The sequence below is a fragment of the Leptosomus discolor genome, chromosome 2 (genome assembly GCF_034619465.1).
Source record: "Leptosomus discolor isolate bLepDis1 chromosome 2, bLepDis1.hap2, whole genome shotgun sequence".
NCBI lineage: Eukaryota > Metazoa > Chordata > Aves > Leptosomiformes > Leptosomidae > Leptosomus > Leptosomus discolor.
In genome coordinates, this window is record NC_141392.1 from 113,782,110 (window position 1) to 113,802,676 (window position 20,567).

At 40.2% G+C, this 20,567-nt stretch overlaps 1 protein-coding gene across 1 annotated transcript in view; it reads right to left on the reverse strand.

The window, feature by feature from the left end:
- NBAS (NBAS subunit of NRZ tethering complex) overlaps positions 1-18,082 on the reverse strand; it is a 191,790-nt gene extending 173,708 nt beyond the window's left edge. The window contains exons 1-9 of the mRNA XM_086460475.1: positions 17,933-18,082; positions 11,730-11,784; positions 11,060-11,096; positions 9,307-9,384; positions 8,036-8,083; positions 6,826-6,869; positions 6,326-6,459; positions 5,407-5,540; positions 5,188-5,286 (exon numbers count right to left, since the gene is read on the reverse strand). Coding sequence (XP_086316601.1) covers positions 5,188-5,286; positions 5,407-5,540; positions 6,326-6,459; positions 6,826-6,869; positions 8,036-8,083; positions 9,307-9,384; positions 11,060-11,096; positions 11,730-11,784; positions 17,933-18,082 — 779 coding nt within the window. The remainder of the gene's footprint in view (positions 1-5,187; positions 5,287-5,406; positions 5,541-6,325; positions 6,460-6,825; positions 6,870-8,035; positions 8,084-9,306; positions 9,385-11,059; positions 11,097-11,729; positions 11,785-17,932) is intronic.
- Positions 18,083-20,567: the final 2,485 nt, after the last annotated feature.

Here is a 20,567-nt window from a genome sequence, read left to right on the forward strand (position 1 = left end):
ACAGGCCTGTTACTTATTTTTTCCTCCTCTCGCCTGTCCAGTTGAGGAGGGGGAATGATAGAGGGGCTTTGGTGGGCACCTGGCATCTGGCCAGGGTCAACCCACCTCACTCTACCAAACAAACTTTCAGCAAAGACACAACACACCACATGAAATCCCTTGTAACACCTCAAATATGTTTTAGGGCAAAATACTTACCTACCCTGTTGTACATGATGCAGTTTACATCTATTTTAGCTAGTCAAGAATAAACATGTTCGCGTACTCACATATGAGCACACAGTCTAGTATGAGCGAACATGAAATCACATCTCAAAACTCTAAAAGATGTTGGCAAGGCTAATCACTACACAAACATTTTTTTTAGCACAGAAAGCAGGTTTTGCATATGTCTTTCACAACCTCACCATGAGGAAAGCTTTAAAAAAAAAAAAAAAAGAAAAAATTCATTAAAAAGAACTTCATGAAGTCACAACACAGCTGTCAATTCCTAATTACCAAGAGACAGCAGGCATAGTCTTCTGGAAGATTAATATAGCTGTAGTCTTGTCCATCCATAGGCACCTAAATTCTTCCACAAAGCTCCAGCTTCCATTACAAAGGGCCACTCAATTACAAATTTCAACAGCAGCAGTGACTAGAACTCAATTACAATTGACCACACTGTGCCAGAAGTGACTTAAGAGACAAAAAGTAGCACAAAGACCAAGAGAAGAATTGTCAATAATAGTGACAGCAGTAGCTCCAAAACTGCCTGAATGAGCTCTCAAAAACTCATCAAGATAAATCTTTTCAAAGAAGTTTTGGAAAAACTGTCACATACAGTGCAACATACTTATAATTCAGAAGTATCTTTTAGGATAAATGAAACTCAATGACAGCTGGAATGAAGATGTCGTATCAGTTTAGACACACACAAAACACACAACCTCAAGACAAAACGCCTTTTCCCAGGACTGCAGAGAAATTCATCATGGCAGCACGTACTTAAAATTTTAAAAAGCTTTTCAGAGAGCAAAACAAAACAGCAGGGGCAAAAACTATTAAGATGAATAACACAACTGGCATCAAAAGAAAATGAAAGGTACTCCTGAGAGCCTCCACAAAGATCTGGCCTTGTTTACCAATTATTTTTTCAGGACTAGACAGGAGATGACTCCAAAATAGCAAGCTGACAGGTAGACTGGGAGCAGCAACAGGAGAAGTTTTTTTCCTTTTTTTTTTTTTTAAGTCAGTCTGAAGAAGATACCATGCCAACAACTTTTTTTGTCCCAATAACATGAAAAACTACTTTTCCTAGCCAAATACTTGGATTTTTAAGTCACATCACATCAGCTGTCGTTTTATGCCACTCCAGATGGTTCACAAAGCAATGTTAATTTAATATATGACACATAATAGTAATTCCCTAGAAGGGAAAGTATTGTCTTGTCACGCTGTTATGGACATCAAGATCAAGGCAACATCCTTTAGGACTTCAAATGTTAAAAGCTTAAATAATTTTTATTCTTGCATATGTTTTCTACACAGATCACAGCTACCACGCAGCAGTTTGTGCAGCAGATTCTAGGCTCTGTTTCTAGATCCTCTGAATTTTTTTACATACTTCTGGAATCATCAGAGGACTCCTGGGAAGTCTCTGAGAAACTTCACAATGCCCACCATTGCTAGCAAGGTCTAGAAGCTTTTAACAAGGTCTGCCAGCTGTTTGTGATCAAAGGCTGCTTTCATCTTTTGCTCCAGCTGACTCCTGATTACAAAGGCTCAGGAACCCTTTCAACAAGTCCTGGAAAAGGACCTATGTAAGAGTCAGGCCTAGAGCACACCCAACAGATACAGCATTTTGTGCACCAGCTTGCAGAAAACGATGGCCAGAAACTCTCTCTGTACACGTTCTCAGCAGTTATGGTGATGCACTCTCAGGCTCAGTCCCCAGCACCCACTGGAGCAGACAACCCAGCACATTCGAACCCTTAACACAAACCACTCTCCTAAGGGAGGATACAGATGTGCAGGTCTTAGCACTGCAGGGACATGGCTCCAAGCAACCTACTCTAGTGGATCCTGCTGTGAAAGGGAATGGATAAGATGATCTGCAGAGGTTCCTCCAGTCTCAAAAAAATGGCTGCCCTTGCAGCACCTCAATTGTATTCTACTTCAAAGGTGTTGGTTTTTGGTTTGTTTTTTTGGTTTTTTTTTTTTTGGGGGGGGGGTTTGTTGTTTTTTACAAAGGTGGGCTGAAGATAACTAGTATAATACTGGTCTCAAGAGCAGCAAGTTCAATTGAGGCATCCAAGAAAAATTTGAGACCCCTATGCAATTCTTCACTTTTAGTTAAAATTTAGTTAAAACAAACAAGTTCCAACTCAATCTAAAACCTTCATCTCCCACAGTCATCACAAATTTTAGGCTCTAATATCAAACATTTTCTGTAGCAATTGCAGATAACCCTGAAGACAGACATGCAGCTCCAGATTAAATACTCAAAATAAGCAGGTGTTGAACCTTCCATTAGAGCCTACAGAGAGCTCACACTGAACCAGACATTTGAGTTTTGTCAACTAAAGTGCACCATAAATTGTATCATAGATGAAGGCTATATCACATGAGAACATCAATATTAGGCATCTAAATTAAGGTATGTAACACTTTTCAACAGCAGTGAAACTCATTATTAGACTTTTTCCCAAAGCTATTGTTTCAAGTTTACCTACAGATTCAGATACATTCCCTGCTGACATATTCTCTTTGCAGTTCTCGTACATCTGGTTGAAAAAATCAAGTGTATTAAGTTCTTGAGTGCTATCTTATTGCACTGTAATAGGTAACGTGCAAATACATAGTAATATAGACTACAGTAAGTCAAGGCTTACAAGCTGTGGAGATAGACCAGTATAACTTAACCATCTGAAAGTAACTGAAACGTAAAAAAGCACAAGGTGGCAAAGTTAAACTTAAGTGATCAAAGTTCACATTACTGAAAATGAAAACTTTGAAGTGTTCTTATGTATCTACAATTTTCTTTAATGCACAATTTAAGAAAACTGCCTCCCTTCAACTCCTTCTGTTTTGTTTTTTTATAACAAGACAATTTCAGCAAGAGATTCTGCTCATGAATTTAGAGTTCTCTAATGTCAAATTTAGACATTTTCTACCACAAAGTAAATTCAAAATAGAAAAGACTTGCCTACATGAAGGGCAAAACATCGGCTCTTTCAGCTTTCCATCCATTCGACCCAATTGTGCATTCTTTCAAGTATCAATTTTTCAACTTTACCAAGCAAGTCAACTGGCTGCACATAGCAGCAGATACTACGATCACAGGGGACTGACTCCACTGAACTATTTTTATTTTTATGGAATGAGGTGTAACATTTCCTGGTAAAAACAAGTAATTCCTGAATGTGTATGCCACACGCATTACACAGACTTGTTACTTCAGCAGCAGATATAATCACATCTTTTCAGGTAAGGAAAGAGCATTTCTCTCCCTAGAAAAAGTGTGGACTATAGACAACAACAAAAATATGCCAACCATAAGCTTCCATAAAAAGATAACTTTAATTATTAATGTTCTGAATAAACTGTTCTAAGCACAAAACCAGCTTCGTCTCCTGCCTTTTTACTTCACACTAATATAAAGTTTTAAAAAAGTTAACCTAAGGTCTTACAAGAATACTAAGAAAAACAAATCTATTACTTGTCTTGGAGATGGGAGGAAAGAAGGAAAACAAAATTTCACATTTTTGCCTTTTTCTTCCCCTCTCCTCTTTTAAACCTCTATGGCATGAGGTCGCGATTAGCACACACGAAGCAAGGTCCATACTATTTGGTTGACAACTACACCAGCTGATTTTCTACATGTTTTCTTGTTAATGGGTTCATCCATTATAAAAGTTCAACAGTTCTGACACTGTTTACTCAGAAATGCACCAAAAATGAAAAGCAAGCACATCCATCTATAATAATTGGCAGAATAATTATTTGACCATACTTTGAATACCAACCTATAGTCTTTGCAACATTCACTGTTATAATCAATGTGCTTCCTAACATTAGGAGCAGAAAAAAAATAACTTTGGAAACAAGTGTCAAAAAACATTAACCCTGGTCTGACCAAAGGAAAGAATGAGTAGATTCTGTTGTCTGGTCAGATAGTGCTATCAAAGCTACATCACCCACACCTATTACCTCAAAACTCTAGATTTACTGTACTGAGTATTAATTATGTGGAATTACTAGATATGAACTAGATAGAAAGAAGAAACCATACTCAAAACTAACCTCTCAAAGTAATAAGTTAGACCAACATTAGTTCTTACTAATAACCATGTTTTTCCTAAGACAGATAGGACAGCTCACTTAACACTGAAGAATAAGAACTGGTTTTAAACAGTGAGTTTCTTCTGGTACTCTATAGCCAAGCCTAATTTCCATTTAAAACAATACAGTGATGTAACATATTGTGCTGACAAATGCAATTCTAGAAGATCTAATAGAAGAAAAATATCTAGAAGGGGAAGTTTAGTTCCTACAACCGAAGAGAAACAGAAAAACAAGTTGCTGAGTCTATCTTGGTATATAACAAGCAGATATTAAAAAGACAGACACATTTTTGATAGGAGTTATTGGCTAACCAGTACCTAATCCAACTATATCTGGTTCAAAAGCAGACAGTCAACTAGTCCATCTTTTGAGGCTGGTGTCTCTACCCAACATGTTACTAACAGAAAAAATGCATCACAAGACAACTCCAAATATCAAAGCCTGGAACTTCCAGTCAGAACCCTACAAAAAATGGGCTCGCCAACAAGTCCGGTAATCAAATCCAGACAGAAAAAAAAACCAAAACAATCAAACAAACAAACTAATACATCAGCCTTTACCCCCATCAAATTCAGCAATGCCTTTTGCAGCTATTCCTGACATTCTAAAAAATGCTGCTTATGCAAGGTATTCAAACAGTAGAGGATATAACTTGGTTTTCATTCCATTAATAAAGTGAGATTACCAACTAGGACTTCTTTCACAGGTACAATCATACATGACTTATTATTGATTCACTAAATACCAATATTAAAACAGATCTTTTTTTCTCCCTTCCTTATCCAACACACTTCAGTGTTTGTTTTGCCACTTTTGTTCATCATTTCCATATTATTGTCATGTAGCAAACAGAACACTTACCTGTGACCAGGATGATAAATGACAGTAGTTATTCCATGGGCATAATGGCTGCTAAAGCTGAAACTATGACTTTCTTGAAAGCTTTGATTTGTTCCAACACTAGACATAGGGGGAAAAAAAAATACATGCATTATTGCAGATTTATTTTCTTTAAAGAGTGGAAAAAACTGCTTTGAAGTTCACTGTGCCTTCTCAAAGTAAGTCAAAATTTATGTTTACCTTACAAGATAACTTCTCAGTTCTCCACGATAATTAACGACAAGCAGTTCGGCTGACCATTGGGCACTTGCCTTGTATTCTAGAAAGATCAATCCAGCAATAGCGTAACTCAGATCTCCTGGAAAACTTGCTGTCTTTACCCAAAAATGCAGACAGACATTGAGAGAGAAAGGGGATTCAAAATAAAAAAAGAAAAAAAAAGAAAAAAAAAAAGAAAGTGTCTTCATTACTGAAAGAACTAGGAAGCTAAATTTACTATATTGTATAAAAATGTATTAAAAAAACGGTTTCACAGTTTGTACTAGTAACAAAATACACTTCCTTTTATCTTGATTTTGAAGAATTATTACTGTAAAGTCTGTAAAGACAATACACTAAGGAAATACACTCGAGTCACCCTCCCAAATTAGTTTAATACAACCTTTGAATATGCAAAATATAAAATATATTGTGCGGGTCAAGCCAACAGCAATCATCTATTCTCATACCAAGAAAAAAAAAAATCCTCTATTTCTCTACCAACTATATTTCTTGATTTATAAGTGACACTACATATAAACTACAGCTCTGTAATCTGCTACAAATTACAAAATTGCAATTATTCGTACATATACTAATTAGGTGATTCTACACTTTCACAATCTGATGTACCTTCAGATCTACCATAATTCTAAGAAAAAGAAAAGAAAGATTAAGATTCTGACTATATACAATAGCACAAAGGATATGTTTTACACATGCTACACATGAATTAAGTTTAACTATCATATATCCATGATATGATAAACACTTCATGGTACATTTGTGCATGGTATTCATACAGTAAGCCATGATTTAAAAAAGGCCAAAGAGTAGAAATTACCCTCTATCCTTACAAAAAGTTCTACTATATTTATATCTAATCTAAGAGACCACTTACCGGTGAAATGACCAAAAGCTCACTACCCATTAGGTCAAACACTCTTACTGTTCCAGTGCTTTCAGCATAAGCAAGTAACGTACAATCGTGACTCCATGCCACTCGCCTCCACTGAGGGTTAGGATCCTTTGGCACTACGAAAAAGTAAAAAAGTTATTTAAAAATGAAATATAAATATAATCCCTTAAACAGAACAAAAAGTCAACTGCATCAAAAAATGCAGGGTGCCTACCATCATTACAAGCTTATCTTGGAGGAGAAAAAACAAAAAACAAAAACCAACACACATCACCTCCAACACCTGATACGTCTCCCAAACCCATTAATTTTAAGTTTCATGAGAAAGAGTAACAAAGCTAGCCATAAAGCAAAATTATTAATAAATTCTTCCCAATGCTTTTACAACATTATCTTTAAAGTAAACCAACACCACCACTTAGCAATTCATGAATAACAATGACAACACTAAGTAATGATGTAGAGGTTGCCATATTGTGTACCTTGACATTTTCCAATTATGGATCCAAAGTCATCTTTTGCAGACCTGCAGAAAGAGACTCATATGGATTTAAATAAGAAAAAAAAAAAACAAAAAACAAAAACAAAACACACCACCACACTCCTCAATTTTCCAGAATAAACAGAACTCTATAAAAATACTCTTAAGTGCCCAATTCAAAGGCCTGCATGTATTCAACTACTTGTTCAAAAAGGCAGATAGTAGCCTTCACCCTTAAGCAGCTACAGTAACTAAATAGTATTTTAGAAAACCTCCTCCCAACACATAACCCTCATTTAGTAGCAATGCTCTTCAAAATAGCATAGCAGCATTTCAGAACTTCAGCACGTAACTTTAGAGAAAAAAAAAAAAAATAGTCAGTATTCTCTAGGTTACAATTTTAGAAACAATGCAAGAATATAGTTACATTAATACAATTGAAATACAAGACTTATTTTACAGTCTATAAGCTGACATTTATGGTGTTCACACCTCTTCTGATTGAACAATTTTCATACACTTGCTTCTTTTACATATAAATAGAAGGTCTGACCTTCTAGCAAATGGATTTTTGTGAAGCAAGTAAACACACTCAATCAAGATCCATTCTATAGCTGAACGTGTTCTCGAACTAGCAAAGGAGAGCTTGTTGTTAGCAAGCAGAAGAAAAACGGAAAGCATCAGTCTTTATGGCAATCCATATTACATGTAAAATAATGTGAAGTATTATACATGCCAGCCACTCTACAGAGGAGCAGAATACTAGCTCCTTGTCCCATTTATTATGAGAGAATTTCTAGGGGGAACAGAAAGGTAAAGGTTAGAAAGACCATGATTTGGGTTTAGTATTTTGAAGGGTCTTAAATGTTTTTCTTTCACATCTTCAAAAAAAGAAAGAGATACAGATAGGTACTTACACAAATTTATCTACAACACATATAATGGGGGTGGGTGTTGCTGGGGCAGGGGGTGGGATGTTGTTTGGTTTTTTTTTAAATGGGGAATGGCCATGAACTTAGAAGGCTGCTTCTTTCTAAGTGATAATGCATTTTGAGATTATTCCATAAATTACTTTCACAATATATAACATTCCAAAAAAAAAAAAAAACACCACCACAAAAATCTTGAAAAGTACGGTCAGTAAATGACTAGAAACACTTTCTCGGAACTCCACAACTGTGGTCATGAAGCAATAGATAACATTAAGTTACCTGATTTCTACACATTGGTCTTGAACAACTGCCAACAATTTCCCATTGCTGAAAGAGAAAAATACAGGTATGAAAATTCATTTAACATCTAGTCCTTACAAAATGTGCATCAGAACTCTAGGTGCTTTCCTGCAAGGTTAGATACAACTTTCCTCTTTCTTAGGAAATACCAAATTTTTTTTTTTTTTTTAATTTAAAAAAAAAATAAATAAATTAAAAAAAAAAAAATCAGTGCTACAATAAAATTCCCTTCATGTCACTGAAATGTATCTGTCACTCTTTCCTAGTGGAACTAAGAAAAGAGAAACAATGTCTACAAACTTGCTGCAGGGGAGGTCAGAATTAGATGTTACCTATGGATAATTTTATAGCAGCAATATCTAAAACTATGCATTGCTTTATCTGGAACAAACAACTATCACACTTCAGTAAGTTACGTCGTCTCCTTAAGAGCAACTCTCCTGTCTTTGTACCTAACACAGAACATTGCAACTGGCATGTTGCGCCTCAAAAAGGATCATCGCTTCCCTCAAAGAATCGTCATCTCTCTAAACTGTATAGAGCTCTTGCTGAACCACTGATCATATTAAGCGATAATATATAAGAAACTAAAACGTTCTATAGTACCTTCATGTCATTGAACCATTTTTCTGCACATAGTTATGCTTGTTTTTAAAAGCCAGTGATCTCACTCATGCTGCCAAAATTACTGCAGAAGAGCTGGTTCTAGCTTTGGAACTCTCACTTCCCCTCTATACGTACAACAGCAGACAAGTCTCGAGGGTATGCATTCACGTTCCACAACTTTTAAAATAAGCAATTTATATTACATATCCTGCCAAGTTATAGGTCTTTAACTGATCGAATTTAGGACTTGAGTTTGAGAACAATTGCACTGCAAGCCACTTTGCCTCAAAAGCCAGAACATTCTGCCGGACGCGTTCCTGTGTGACCTACTCCAGGGGTCCTGCTCTGGCAGGGGAATTGGACTAGATGATCTTTCGAGGTCCCTTCCTGTGATTCTGTGACATTCAGACTGAGTGAGAGATGCATTTAACAAAGGGAAGCCACATGGAATTCTCTAGGTAGCAGACTGATGTTTCTTTCCCAATGCTACCTTGTGAAAGCCTCCACTATTTCCCTTGACCAAAAAGAATAACATGACCTTAGCACAACACTAAGTCAGCATTATTACCAACGGGGACAGAAGGGGAAGGAGAGGAAGCATTAATACATTTACGACTGCCAAAAATGGAGATGCATGAAGTTACCTTGCAAGTACTAGGTGCCAGTTGATCTGCTTACTAACCAGACGAACCAGTCCAGTGGGCAGAGAAAACTTTGCAGGGCTGAAATGACAAAACCATTAGGCTAAATGAGAACATACAACTAACAAAAGCAGTTCCCGAGATACACATGCCAGATGACTTAGCTTTAAGGCAACCATCAATCACCTGGGAGGTTTTAGCAACTGAACATGAATCGACTCTGCACCCTGCAAATGGTGAAGGTGAACAACATCCTTGTTTGTATTAACAGAGCAAGATCACATATCAAGACAACTGATTATTTACTCATCACTCTTTATACTCTGGTCAGCAGCAAGTTTTGCTCCTCCCCCCATTACAAGACCACCATCAATAACGGGGAGGGTCACAAAGATGGTCAGGGGACTGGAGCACTTGCTGTACAAGGAGATGCTGAGGGAATTGTACTCGTTTAGCCTGGAGAAGGGAACACTTCAGGGGGACCAAACAGCAGCTCTCTGATACCTAGGAGGTTATCACGAAGACAGGAGCCACCGAGGTGCATGGCAGGAGCACAAAAAACCATGATCAATCCTTGGTGGACTTGGCAGTGTTAGGTTAACAGTTGGTCCTTTCCAACCTAAATGACTCTAAAACAGAGCAGGTTCCCAGCTGACATAAGGAAGAGAATTCTTCAACACGAAGACAGTCAGGCACTGGAATAGGCTGCCCAGAGTCTTTGGAATCTCCATCGTTTAAGCTTTTCAATACCTAGCTGGACAGAGACCCAAGGAACCTGGTCTGAATTCCATATTCTCCCTGCTTTTACCAGGACTTTAAACTAGAGGCCTCCTGAGCTCCCTTACAAACCCTTTTATTAAATATAGGAAAACAGCAATTAGAATCAATTATAACAGCTAGAAAACAGACTTTAAATACGACTACCAGGGGGCAGGGGAGAAAAATAAACACCATAAAACCCACCACCACCCCAAAAAGAAAGGAGGGGTGAGGAGGTGCAAAATCAAGTAGAACACCAACAATAGGGAAAACAGCACTTGCCACTCACGTCAAGTACAGTATTGTTTCACAGGGAGCCACATTAATGTCCCTTTCCATATATATCAAAACCATCAGAATACCCTTAAAAAAGGAGAACTGGTGGTATTTTCAAACCTGCCAAGAGCATCAACAGAGCAGTACAACCACGGAGCTGAAATTCTCCAGGAATACTGTATTTACCCCAATTGTTGCTGGGACCATCTAAGTGCCTTTTGAATCAGAAGTTAAATTTATAAATTGCTCAACGAGTTAAATCTTTTTGTATGACAGTTTGAAATGTCAAGAAAAAAAAAAAATCCAAATTATTACCCCAAAGGAAGCAAATCCTGCCATGCCATCGTACCTGTCACTGAGGCTTAAGAAAAAAACAAAACAAAACAAAACAAAACAGCTTCACTTGCAATATCTCAGTTGGGAGTGAGGAGGACAAACGTGTTTTGAGAAAGGTTATGTTCCAGCTGCAAGTTTATTCAGGCTTCAGATAGAAGCAAAAAAGTGAAACTAGTATACACCAGCTCTGTTCTAGATAGGCTTCAGCTGTAACTCAAGTGGTTACAACTTAAACTTATGAAAACAGAATATTCTAAGCATTGCTTGTACAATACTCTAAACAAGTGCTCAATTTTACTCTCACTAAAAATAACTTTCCATCAAATCAAAAAGCTATAAAATACTACCAAATAAAAAGATTAAGCTCTGTTTTCATCAAACCTACCTGTACCAGATGTACCGAAGCAAAAACAATGCGGGACCTACAACAGAAACAGAGGCAAAAATGACACTTGTAGCAGTTTTAAAACACTCTCCAGCTTACTGCACAGAAGAATCTCAGAAACTCTCACAAAAGAAAAAGGTATTAAGGGAAAAACAATCTATCCTCAGCCAATTAATTCTCATATTAGAGAAAATGCAAATGCAAATGGCAGATCAAGAAAATCATTACACATTTCTGGAAATTCTAAGATAAATTCCTACTGGATGAAAACACAATTTGGTTACTGCATAAACCAAGTGTTGAATGGCAATGTAATATAACCAGAATGTAAATCTTCCTTATAGAACTGCCTAACTAGCAAACAGCCCAATACCAGAGCTGGTAAAGAAAAAAAATCTCAACAACAATAAGCAAACGCACAAAGCTTCTAAACTTCTTAGATACATGGTTCATTAGTCTGTCCCAATAAGCTAATAGAGACAAGAAAGCTCACAAAAATGACAGAAAAATAACATAGTGAGATCGATAATCACAAAACATCTTCCTCAAAACACATCCTGCGCTCTATTTCCATTACACTAGTCACCCTGGAGTGCAGAAATTGTAAGTTTTACAAGCAATCCACATATCATTCTTAAGAGTCATGAACATAAGAACAAGTCATATTTACCTGTAATTGCTCTAGTGATGATAAATGATGCGCCATGTTTTCTGTTGCCTCTTGGCTGCAAATACAACAATAATAGTCAAATACTATGTTATACATTTTAACTTAAATACAACATTCATACATATATTCACCAATTAAATTTAAGTTGCCTGCTAGCCTACAAGTTCCTTAGGTATTTTCTATTACTCGCAACTTCATACAGTGAGTAATTTAACTGCATACGCTAAAACAGGCTATAAAGCCAAATATTTTAAGTGCTAGGTGTAATAAACAAAACATAGTACAGATTGTCTATTGATTCAGCTTTGCTTTGGTCTTTGGGTAGTAACAAAAGACATTGACTTCTGATTATGTTCTCATGTAAGGTATTATAAATCATTCTTTCTACACCAAACAAATGTCAGATTGATCTGCAATACCCAGAAGTCAAAGCAATTGGTGTTCAACATATTATGCTAATATATAACTGCTAAGCTACATAAAGACTGCTGGTGAAAGCTTCAGAAATATTAAGAAAAACAAAGAACTTCTGAAGAAAAACTTTTTTAATGTCATTTTGTACTAGGTAACACAGCCACTCAGATCACCACCTCTACTCCATACCATCTCACACAGCCTTTCCAGCAGTCCTGCTCTACTTAAGGTGGAGGGGAACAACTACACTCACTATACAAATGAAAGCACTCTCCAAATACAGAAAAAAAAAAAAAAAAGAAATACAAAACAACATAGGATGTATATTCTTAGCTACAAGAAGAGGTTAAATTATTTGCCCATAAGAAAGTAAGAAACTCATTAGGTGATCAATGGAGTTAAATCCAGCTGGAAGCTGGTCACAAGTGGAGTTCCTCAGGGGTCAGTACTAGGGACACTTCTGTTTAACATCTTTATCAATGATCTTGATGAAGGGATAGAATGCACCCTTAGTGCGTTCACAGATGACACCAAGTTAGGTGGGAGTGTTGAGCTTCTTGAAGGTAGGGAGGCTCTACAGAGGGACCTGGACAGGCTGGATCGATGGGCCAAGGCCAATTGTATGAGGTTTAACAAGACCAAGTGCCAGGTCCTGCACTCGGGTCACAACAACCCCATGCAGCGCTACAGGCTGGGGGAGGAGCGGCTGGAAAGGTGCCCGGCAGAAAAGGACCTGGGGGTGCTGGTCAACAGCCGGCTGAACATGAGCCAGCAGTGTGCCCAGGTGGCCAAGAAGGCCAACAGCATCCTGGCCTGTATCAGAAATGGTGTGGCCAGCAGGAGTAGGGAGGTGATTGTGCCCCTGTACTCAGCACTGGTGAGGCTGCAGCTCAAATGCTGTGTGCACTTTTGGGCCCCTCACTACAAAAAAGACATTGAGGTGCTGGAGCGTGTTCAGAGAAGGGCAACGAAGCTGGTGAAGGGTCTGGAGAATAAGTCTTATGAAGAGCGGCTGAGGGAACTGGGGCTGTTAAGTCTTAAGAACAGGAGGCTGAGGGGAGACTTTATTGCTCTCTACAACTACCTGAGAGGACATTGTAGAGAAGCGGGTGCTGGTCTCTTCTCACAGGTAATTAATGATAGAACAAGAGGGAATGGACTCAAGCTGCATCAGGGTAGGTTTAGGATAGAGGTTAGGAAAAATGTTTTCACTGAAAGGGTTGTCAGGCATTGGAATAGGCTGCCCAGGGAGGTGGTTGAGTCACCATCCCTTAGTGTGTTTAAAGGTTGTTTAGATGTGGTGCTTGGCGGTACGGTTTAGGGGTGTACTGGGTAGAGCAGAGTTGATGGTTGGACTCAATCTCAAAGGTCTTTTCCAACCTGAATGATTCTACAAAAAAGGGATTAAACTGGGAAAACAAGGAATAACCAATAAGGAAGGCATCACACACAAATCTTCAAAGTAAGCAGTCCTGTTTACACTTTTCTAGTGAAAATATTAGAGCACCTCAAACTGAGCATTAGAGTAAGTAACAAATGAACTTTCTCTTCCCTTCAGTATAGAATACATAAAGCAGATCATTACTTGCTAACTGAAAGATTCAGACCTCTCACTCCAAATTATAGAGCAGCAAACACTGAAAGACACACAAATTTATCAAAATTCCACATTTAAAAGAAAAGGTATTTGGGCTCCCAAATTTAAATTACTGAAGTTAAAGATTAACAGTTTTCTGTACAAAGTTCGCAATCCAGAAATAGTCTTCCAAATAATCAGGCTATCATCTCACATCATCTAAGAATCCAACACAGCTGAATAGATAATATTCCAAATGCAGGTTGATTAACCAGGAAATAACAAGGCATTATAGTAAAATAAGTGAGAGTATAAATTATTTCTTACAGCTATCATAGTACCTCAGGGAGAGCTTCAATGTCCTAGAGAAAGCAGAGCTTGTCAAAGTCTTTGGATTAAGAAAAGTTTGCAGTAAAAACATTTCCATAAATTGCTTATACCTCTTCAGAATTTTTGTTAATATTCTTAGTGTCCTCTCCTGATCCTAAACTACAGGCTCCTATTCCACACATCTTACACCCTTCACAAAACTGATTTACTATTACCGTCCAAAGACCTGAATTTTAATTTTTGTAATATATTCCTATCACCCCAGCAATAGCAATGGCTACTACATGTGCTCTGTTTCTTTTTTAATTCATTCCCATTTGGAAGAACATCAAATTCTCCTTCACTACAGCATTGCAGAAATATAACCTAAGTAACTTCCTCACTGATAAGACATTCACTTAGTTTTGGATTTTGCTGCACACCCACCAAGCTTATGGGGGGAGGGGGGGGGGTGTGGAGCAGGAGGATGTAAGAGAAATCTCAAAACATTAGGTGGCAATGAAAAAACCCCACAGAATCAAGTGATACATTCGATACATTTCAGAAGACAGAGAGTACTTATCTACTGGAGAAAAGCAAAAGTTCAGCCTGCCTGTATTTCCACAAATGATTCCATGAACCCTCCCTGCAACCTCCTCCACAACCACTGCCTCATTCACTATTTGCACTGATCAACTACTCAGTAATTCCTTTTAGTCTCATTATCCATTTCAGGGTTCCCAAACAGTGCATTATATAAAATCACATCATTACACTGAATATAGACTGCTTGGTTTCCACACCACACTCTTCTCTGGCTTTGCCAGTTCCTTGCATGTGCCCTGTTACAAATACCTGTTATTTTCCCCTCACCAAAAAAAAATTATTCTAGGGAAATTCAATACAGGTGAATGAGGATACTAACAAGAACAAAAATTAAAGGTAGTTTGGGGGTCCAACTTAAAAATTTCATGACAGTTTTATCAGTGTTTTGAATTTAATACAACTTTACAAGTTCATCACAGGATTCATCTTCCAACAGTCATAAATACAGTTGTAAGCGCTCAGCACTCTGGAATTAAAAATCAATCACCCCAAATGAGATAACAGAAAAATAAAACAAAGAGCTGTGAAAAGTTTGTTTTAAGGCCTTGCTTTGTATCCTAGACGATTGCATAGGAAGACATTTAATCTACTTTTCCAGCGCAGCATTCAACTTCCTTTCCCTTTCTGCTGTCCCTTACCTCACTCATTCCAAACCACCTAGTTCTACAAGTAGTAAGGCAGGGACATTTTGTGACTTTTTCTGAAAACAGTGAATAAACCAGGATTAGAAGAGACAGATGTTCCAAAGGGAAAGTCACAATCACATAAATAATATCACTGTTAAGGCATGTCAAGGCAAAAACTGAATCACGCTGACAAAATAATTCTTTGCCTATGTATGTCAGTGTAAAATCAATTTCCCACTAGAACTGTAAAAACAGTATCAGAACTGTCCTTGGCAACTGACAGTCTTCAAAAAATGTAAATCCAAACAAACTACATAGCGTAATATTTTCAAACCTTCCTTTTTCTGCCATTTCAAATTGGAATTATTTTGAAAATAAAGTAAATAGGCAGGAAATACCAAGTTTAAAACAGCCTGTACCGTAGGTCTGCAGAGAGGGACCTAGGAGTTTTGGTGGATAACTGGATGACCATGAGCCAGCAATGTGCCCTTGTGGCCAAGAAGGCCAATGGCATCCTGGGGTGTATTAAGAAGAGTCTGGCCAGCAGGTCGAGGGAGGTTCTCCTCCCCCTCTACTCTGCCCTGGTGAGGCCACACCTGGAGTACTGTGTCCAGTTCTGGGGCCCTTAATTCAAGAGAGACAGAGAACTACTGGAGAGAGCCCAGCGGAGGGCTACCAAGATGATTAGGGGGCCAGTGTCCCTCCTATGAGGAGAGGCTGAGAGACCTGGGGCTTTTTAGCCTAGAGAAGAGAAGACTGAGAGGGGACCTTATCAACGCTTATAAATATCTAAAGGGCAGGTGTCAAGAGGATGGGGCCAGGCTGTACTCAGTGGTGCCCAGTGACAGGACAAGGGTCAACAGGCACAAGCTGGAGCACAGGAAGTTCTACCTGAACATGAGGAAAAACTTCTTTACGCTGAGGGTGACAGAGCACTGGAACAGGCTGCCCAGGGAGGTTGTGGAGTCTCCTTCTCCAGAGATATTCAAAACCCATCTGGACAAGTTCCTGTGTGACCTGCCCTAGGCTGACCTGCTTTGGCTGGGGAGCCGGACTAGATGATCTCCAGAGGTCCTCTCCAACTCTGTAATTCTATGATTTGCTGAAGTTGACAAGCAGAATTCTATGATGCTCAGAACTTCTATCAGGGCAGATGAAGACTCTCAGACTGTGGTTCCATGATCACTGGCCCGCTGCCACCAAAGGGAGGTCTCACACTTCGCTCTGTTTTGACTGTCACATTCACCTGCCTTGGTACCTACGCGAGTACTAGGGTGACCACTCAACAAAAGGAAATGAAACAATATGATTGTTTCTCAGACTAACCAGTTCTTTAACCAACTAACCATACAACTTGAAGAATACTAATAGCAGCAGAAGACAAGGGATACTTGTTGTAAATGTGTCCCCTTAACGCAGTTATAGAACCACAGTCTCGTGCCACCACATCTAAGTCCTCCTCACAGTTTGCAGACATGTAAATCGCTTTCATATGTTACTAGAAACAAACACTATTTACCATCTCTCACAATACAGTTAAATAAAAGTAGGTGCAACTGTCTACTCACCTATACGAGCAACCTGTAAAGTTAGTAATTGGTAACAAGCAAACATCTTTTCCAAACTCCCATACCTCTTGCTGCAACTGAGGATTTACAGATCAAAAGGAAAAAAAAAAAAATCTTTTTGATAAACAGAAATCTATTTTTAAGAAAATGGTTTTAGTAATTACTACGAGGTACATTTTTCCACCTGTGATGTTTTACATCTCTGTTCAGATGTTCCCAGCAAGCATAAAACTTTGTTAAAATACTTCCATAAACTACTTTCAGTGGGAAATGCATTAACAACTGCAGTGGACTTGAAAGCCACTACAAGGAAGAAATTTAACCACATTGCTTGCAGCCTCTATGTCCAAGTCAGACAAGAGTAGACAGAGGCAACTAGCTCAGCCCGTTGCAGGGGAAAAGATGAAAAAGCAAAGATGAAAGGGATTCTCAGCTTTTCCACTGACCCATGAAAAATAGACAGAAGCAAGAAAAAAACTGTAATACAAGAACAATGGTTTCCAACCTTTTAAGCATCCATTTGTGTGCCTTGTAGACACAAAGGGATGTACTTCTGCCTTTTAATCCACTTCTGAAAATACATATGCAATCATTCTGCTATACGAGTCTGGAGAGGGATCCAGTTTTCCTCGCACAAGGTAAGCTCGATAAACACCTTGATTTCACCAGGACAGCTTCCACTGCTCTCAGTACAGCTGTTTCTGGAAATGAGACCTGGACTTCACAGCTTCCCTCCTATCAGCTCAACAGTAAAACCTGACATACAGCGTTCACAGGTGACGAGCAAAAAACACTTTAGGGCACCCCAGGCGGCACAGTCAAGGGTGACACCGCGGGGGTTAAGCGACACGAAGCCACGACAGCGGCAGGATGACCGCAGGATACCTTTTAGGCTTGCCCCTGCTGTCCTCCCCGGTCTTGCGCCTACCCCGAGCGGAAGGGGCAGCCCGGCGAGCCTCCCCGGAGGCAGGAGCCCGTCCCCACGACCCTAAGGGCCGGTGGCCTCCCTCCGCCCAGCCCCCGGGGCAGCGGGGCTCACCCCCGCCCGCGCCGACGTGGCCGGTCCCCTCCCCCGCACCCCGGCCGTGCCGCGGCGACGCGCACCTGCACCTCCGTCTCCGGGGGCCACTCGGTGTTAACCAGCAGGTCGTACAGGATATTCTCATCCCCGTCCTCTTCCTCGCCGGCACCGGCCATCCCCTCCTCTCTCAGCTCCGCTTCGCCGCGCTCCCCGCCGGCGGCGGCGGCGGCCATGCCGGCCCGGTCCCCACCCACCCAGCGCCGCAGCGACGACGGTGGCCGGCGGAGGCCAAACCAACAACACCCGGCAGCTCCGCGGAGCCGCCCGCCTTTAACTCCTTCAGCGCCGGCGGCGGCTGGGCGCTCCTGGCGCCGCGCCCCGCTCCTCTCCTCGCCGCGAGGCGAGAGGCCGGTGCCTTCCGTGCCCGAGGGGCCTTGGAACCCGGAGAGGGAGTCTGCTCCGCGGGAAGCTGAGGGCAAGGGAGCGAGGCCGAGGAGCTCCCACCGCCCCAACGGGGGCCGAGGAGCCCTCTCTGCCCCAGCGGCTGCTCTGAAGGGCAGCACCTGCGGCTTCAGGGACGTCAACCTTCCCTCTAAGCCAGGAGGGGTGAGATGCACATTTAGGGCAAGAAACGAGGCTACCGAATATGACATACGGTGTACATCTATAGAGAGCATAGACAAGTAAACCTGTAGCTCCACAGCTTGTCTGCTGCCCCAGGGATGCCTGGAGGAGGCCTTTAAACCAGCGCCCGCCACTGCTCGGCAGCAAGGTGCCACCGTCAGGGCCACCCTGCCGGCGTGGCCGCCCCGCACAGGACTGCCCAGGGGAAATACCTGTTGCTACAGCCTGGTGTTGGCTGTCCAGAAAGCTGATAGCGGGAAAATTTACGTAACACCTAGTGTAGGCAAGGCCTGAGTGTATTAGTTAAACCCTTACTGAATAAGAAAAAAAAAAAAACGAAAAGAATCAAAAGTTACATGTTTCTCACAATTCTTCCAACTTGAATGATGCTGTGTAGAACTTCTAAATATTTCAGTCCTACAAACATTTGCACTCATATAGTTCAGCTCTCTCAGGCAGGTAAAAAAGATCCTGTTTATAAATTATTATGAAAGAACTTAGTTCTCAGCCTCTTTCCTGCGACTTTATAAGGCATTTGTAAAATTGAAAGAAAATTACCTCACATCCTGCCACTTCTGCTCCCGTACTCTCATTTTAGCTTGTATTAGTAGCCTCTTAGTCTTGTAGGCAACTGTACAGCCCAGAATTAGGCTAAACTAAAAATTAAATTCTGAAACTAGGAATTCGGGACAATATGAAAGCTCTGTTGGATACTTGGGAAACACTAAGGAAGAAAAAACTATTGAGAAAAAAATGCTTTCTGGCTGTCTACTTGATAACCTTTCTTTAGCTGTATTTGACAATGCAGCTTGTAAAGCAATGGCAAATAACATAACACCATGTTCATATGTTTCAAAGAATTGTGGGAGATTTATAGTAAATTGCTCTCTGGGTTCCACGCCAACAAGCAGCACTATGTGTTAGTATTGAAGTCTGTCTAAAACACGTTTTCTCAGAATCACAGTTGAATCTGTAGATTATTCATATCTGTGTCTTTAAAAATGATTAGATTTGTCATTTATCCAAAAGCAAGCAAAATAATGATTGACAGATATAATGAATAATAGTGAAAGAAAGGAAGTGCATCAAATGAAGATATTCCCAAACAAATTATTAATATATGAGAAGCCATCCTGATGCAAACAGCCTGGCACTAAAGATGTAAAAAACCTGCTGCGTTTTTCTCTGCATGACACCTGGTTTCTACAGCGTAAGTTAACAGTCAGTAGGGCTCGGTGAGTGTTTTAAACAAGGTCTTGACATAAACCTCCAGGACAAAGCCAGTACTTAAGTTGCAACATGGTAGTCGAGAGAACTGAGTTGTCAGAGATGCTGTCGCTTATTTGGCCTTTGAACCAGATGTGTCCATACCTCAGGACTGCCTTAGAAAGGATTGAAGTTGCATTTCACGATGGAAAACGGGAGGTGATACTTTATGTTGTGACTTCCACTTAGCAGACAAATGCACCATTGATTTGTGGTGTAACTGCAGAAGTTGCATTTTTTCATTTGCAATCTAATTTTATTTTTATGATAACACCCCAGAGATTCTTGCCTTTAACTTCATCAGAAGTTGTTCTAGAAAAAGATTGTGCAGCATTTGGGGAAATTTCTGTAAGAAGCAGAGAAGAATGTATCCCCATTAACGTACCTCTGAAAAAACTACATCGGTGTGTTATCTACGTGTGAAGCTGCTTTTGTTCATCCAAAACCCTGAATACTTTCTGCCAAACATGTTTATTGTGGAAAACCGTGCAAATGCGAACTACACCAAGGAACGGATGACAGTGCTGTATGCAAACGTCAAGCAGCTGCTCGTTGCAAACACACACTTCGTGTTTAAGACAGAAGTCCCCCCGGGTGTAAACTGGACTGCGTGTTCTCGTGACTTCACGGCCCGCGCAAAGCTGCAGCCGCGGGGCCGGCACCGCCACGCACCCGAGCTGCGACCGGCAGGGCCGAGAGCCGCGCCGCGCCGCGCCGTCTGAAAAGCCGTAAAATCGTGGGCAGGTGACCTCAGCGCACCCTCAGAATCCGCAAACAGAACAAAAATAATTCCTCCTTCGATTTTGCCCTTGGTGGATCCGCTGGAGG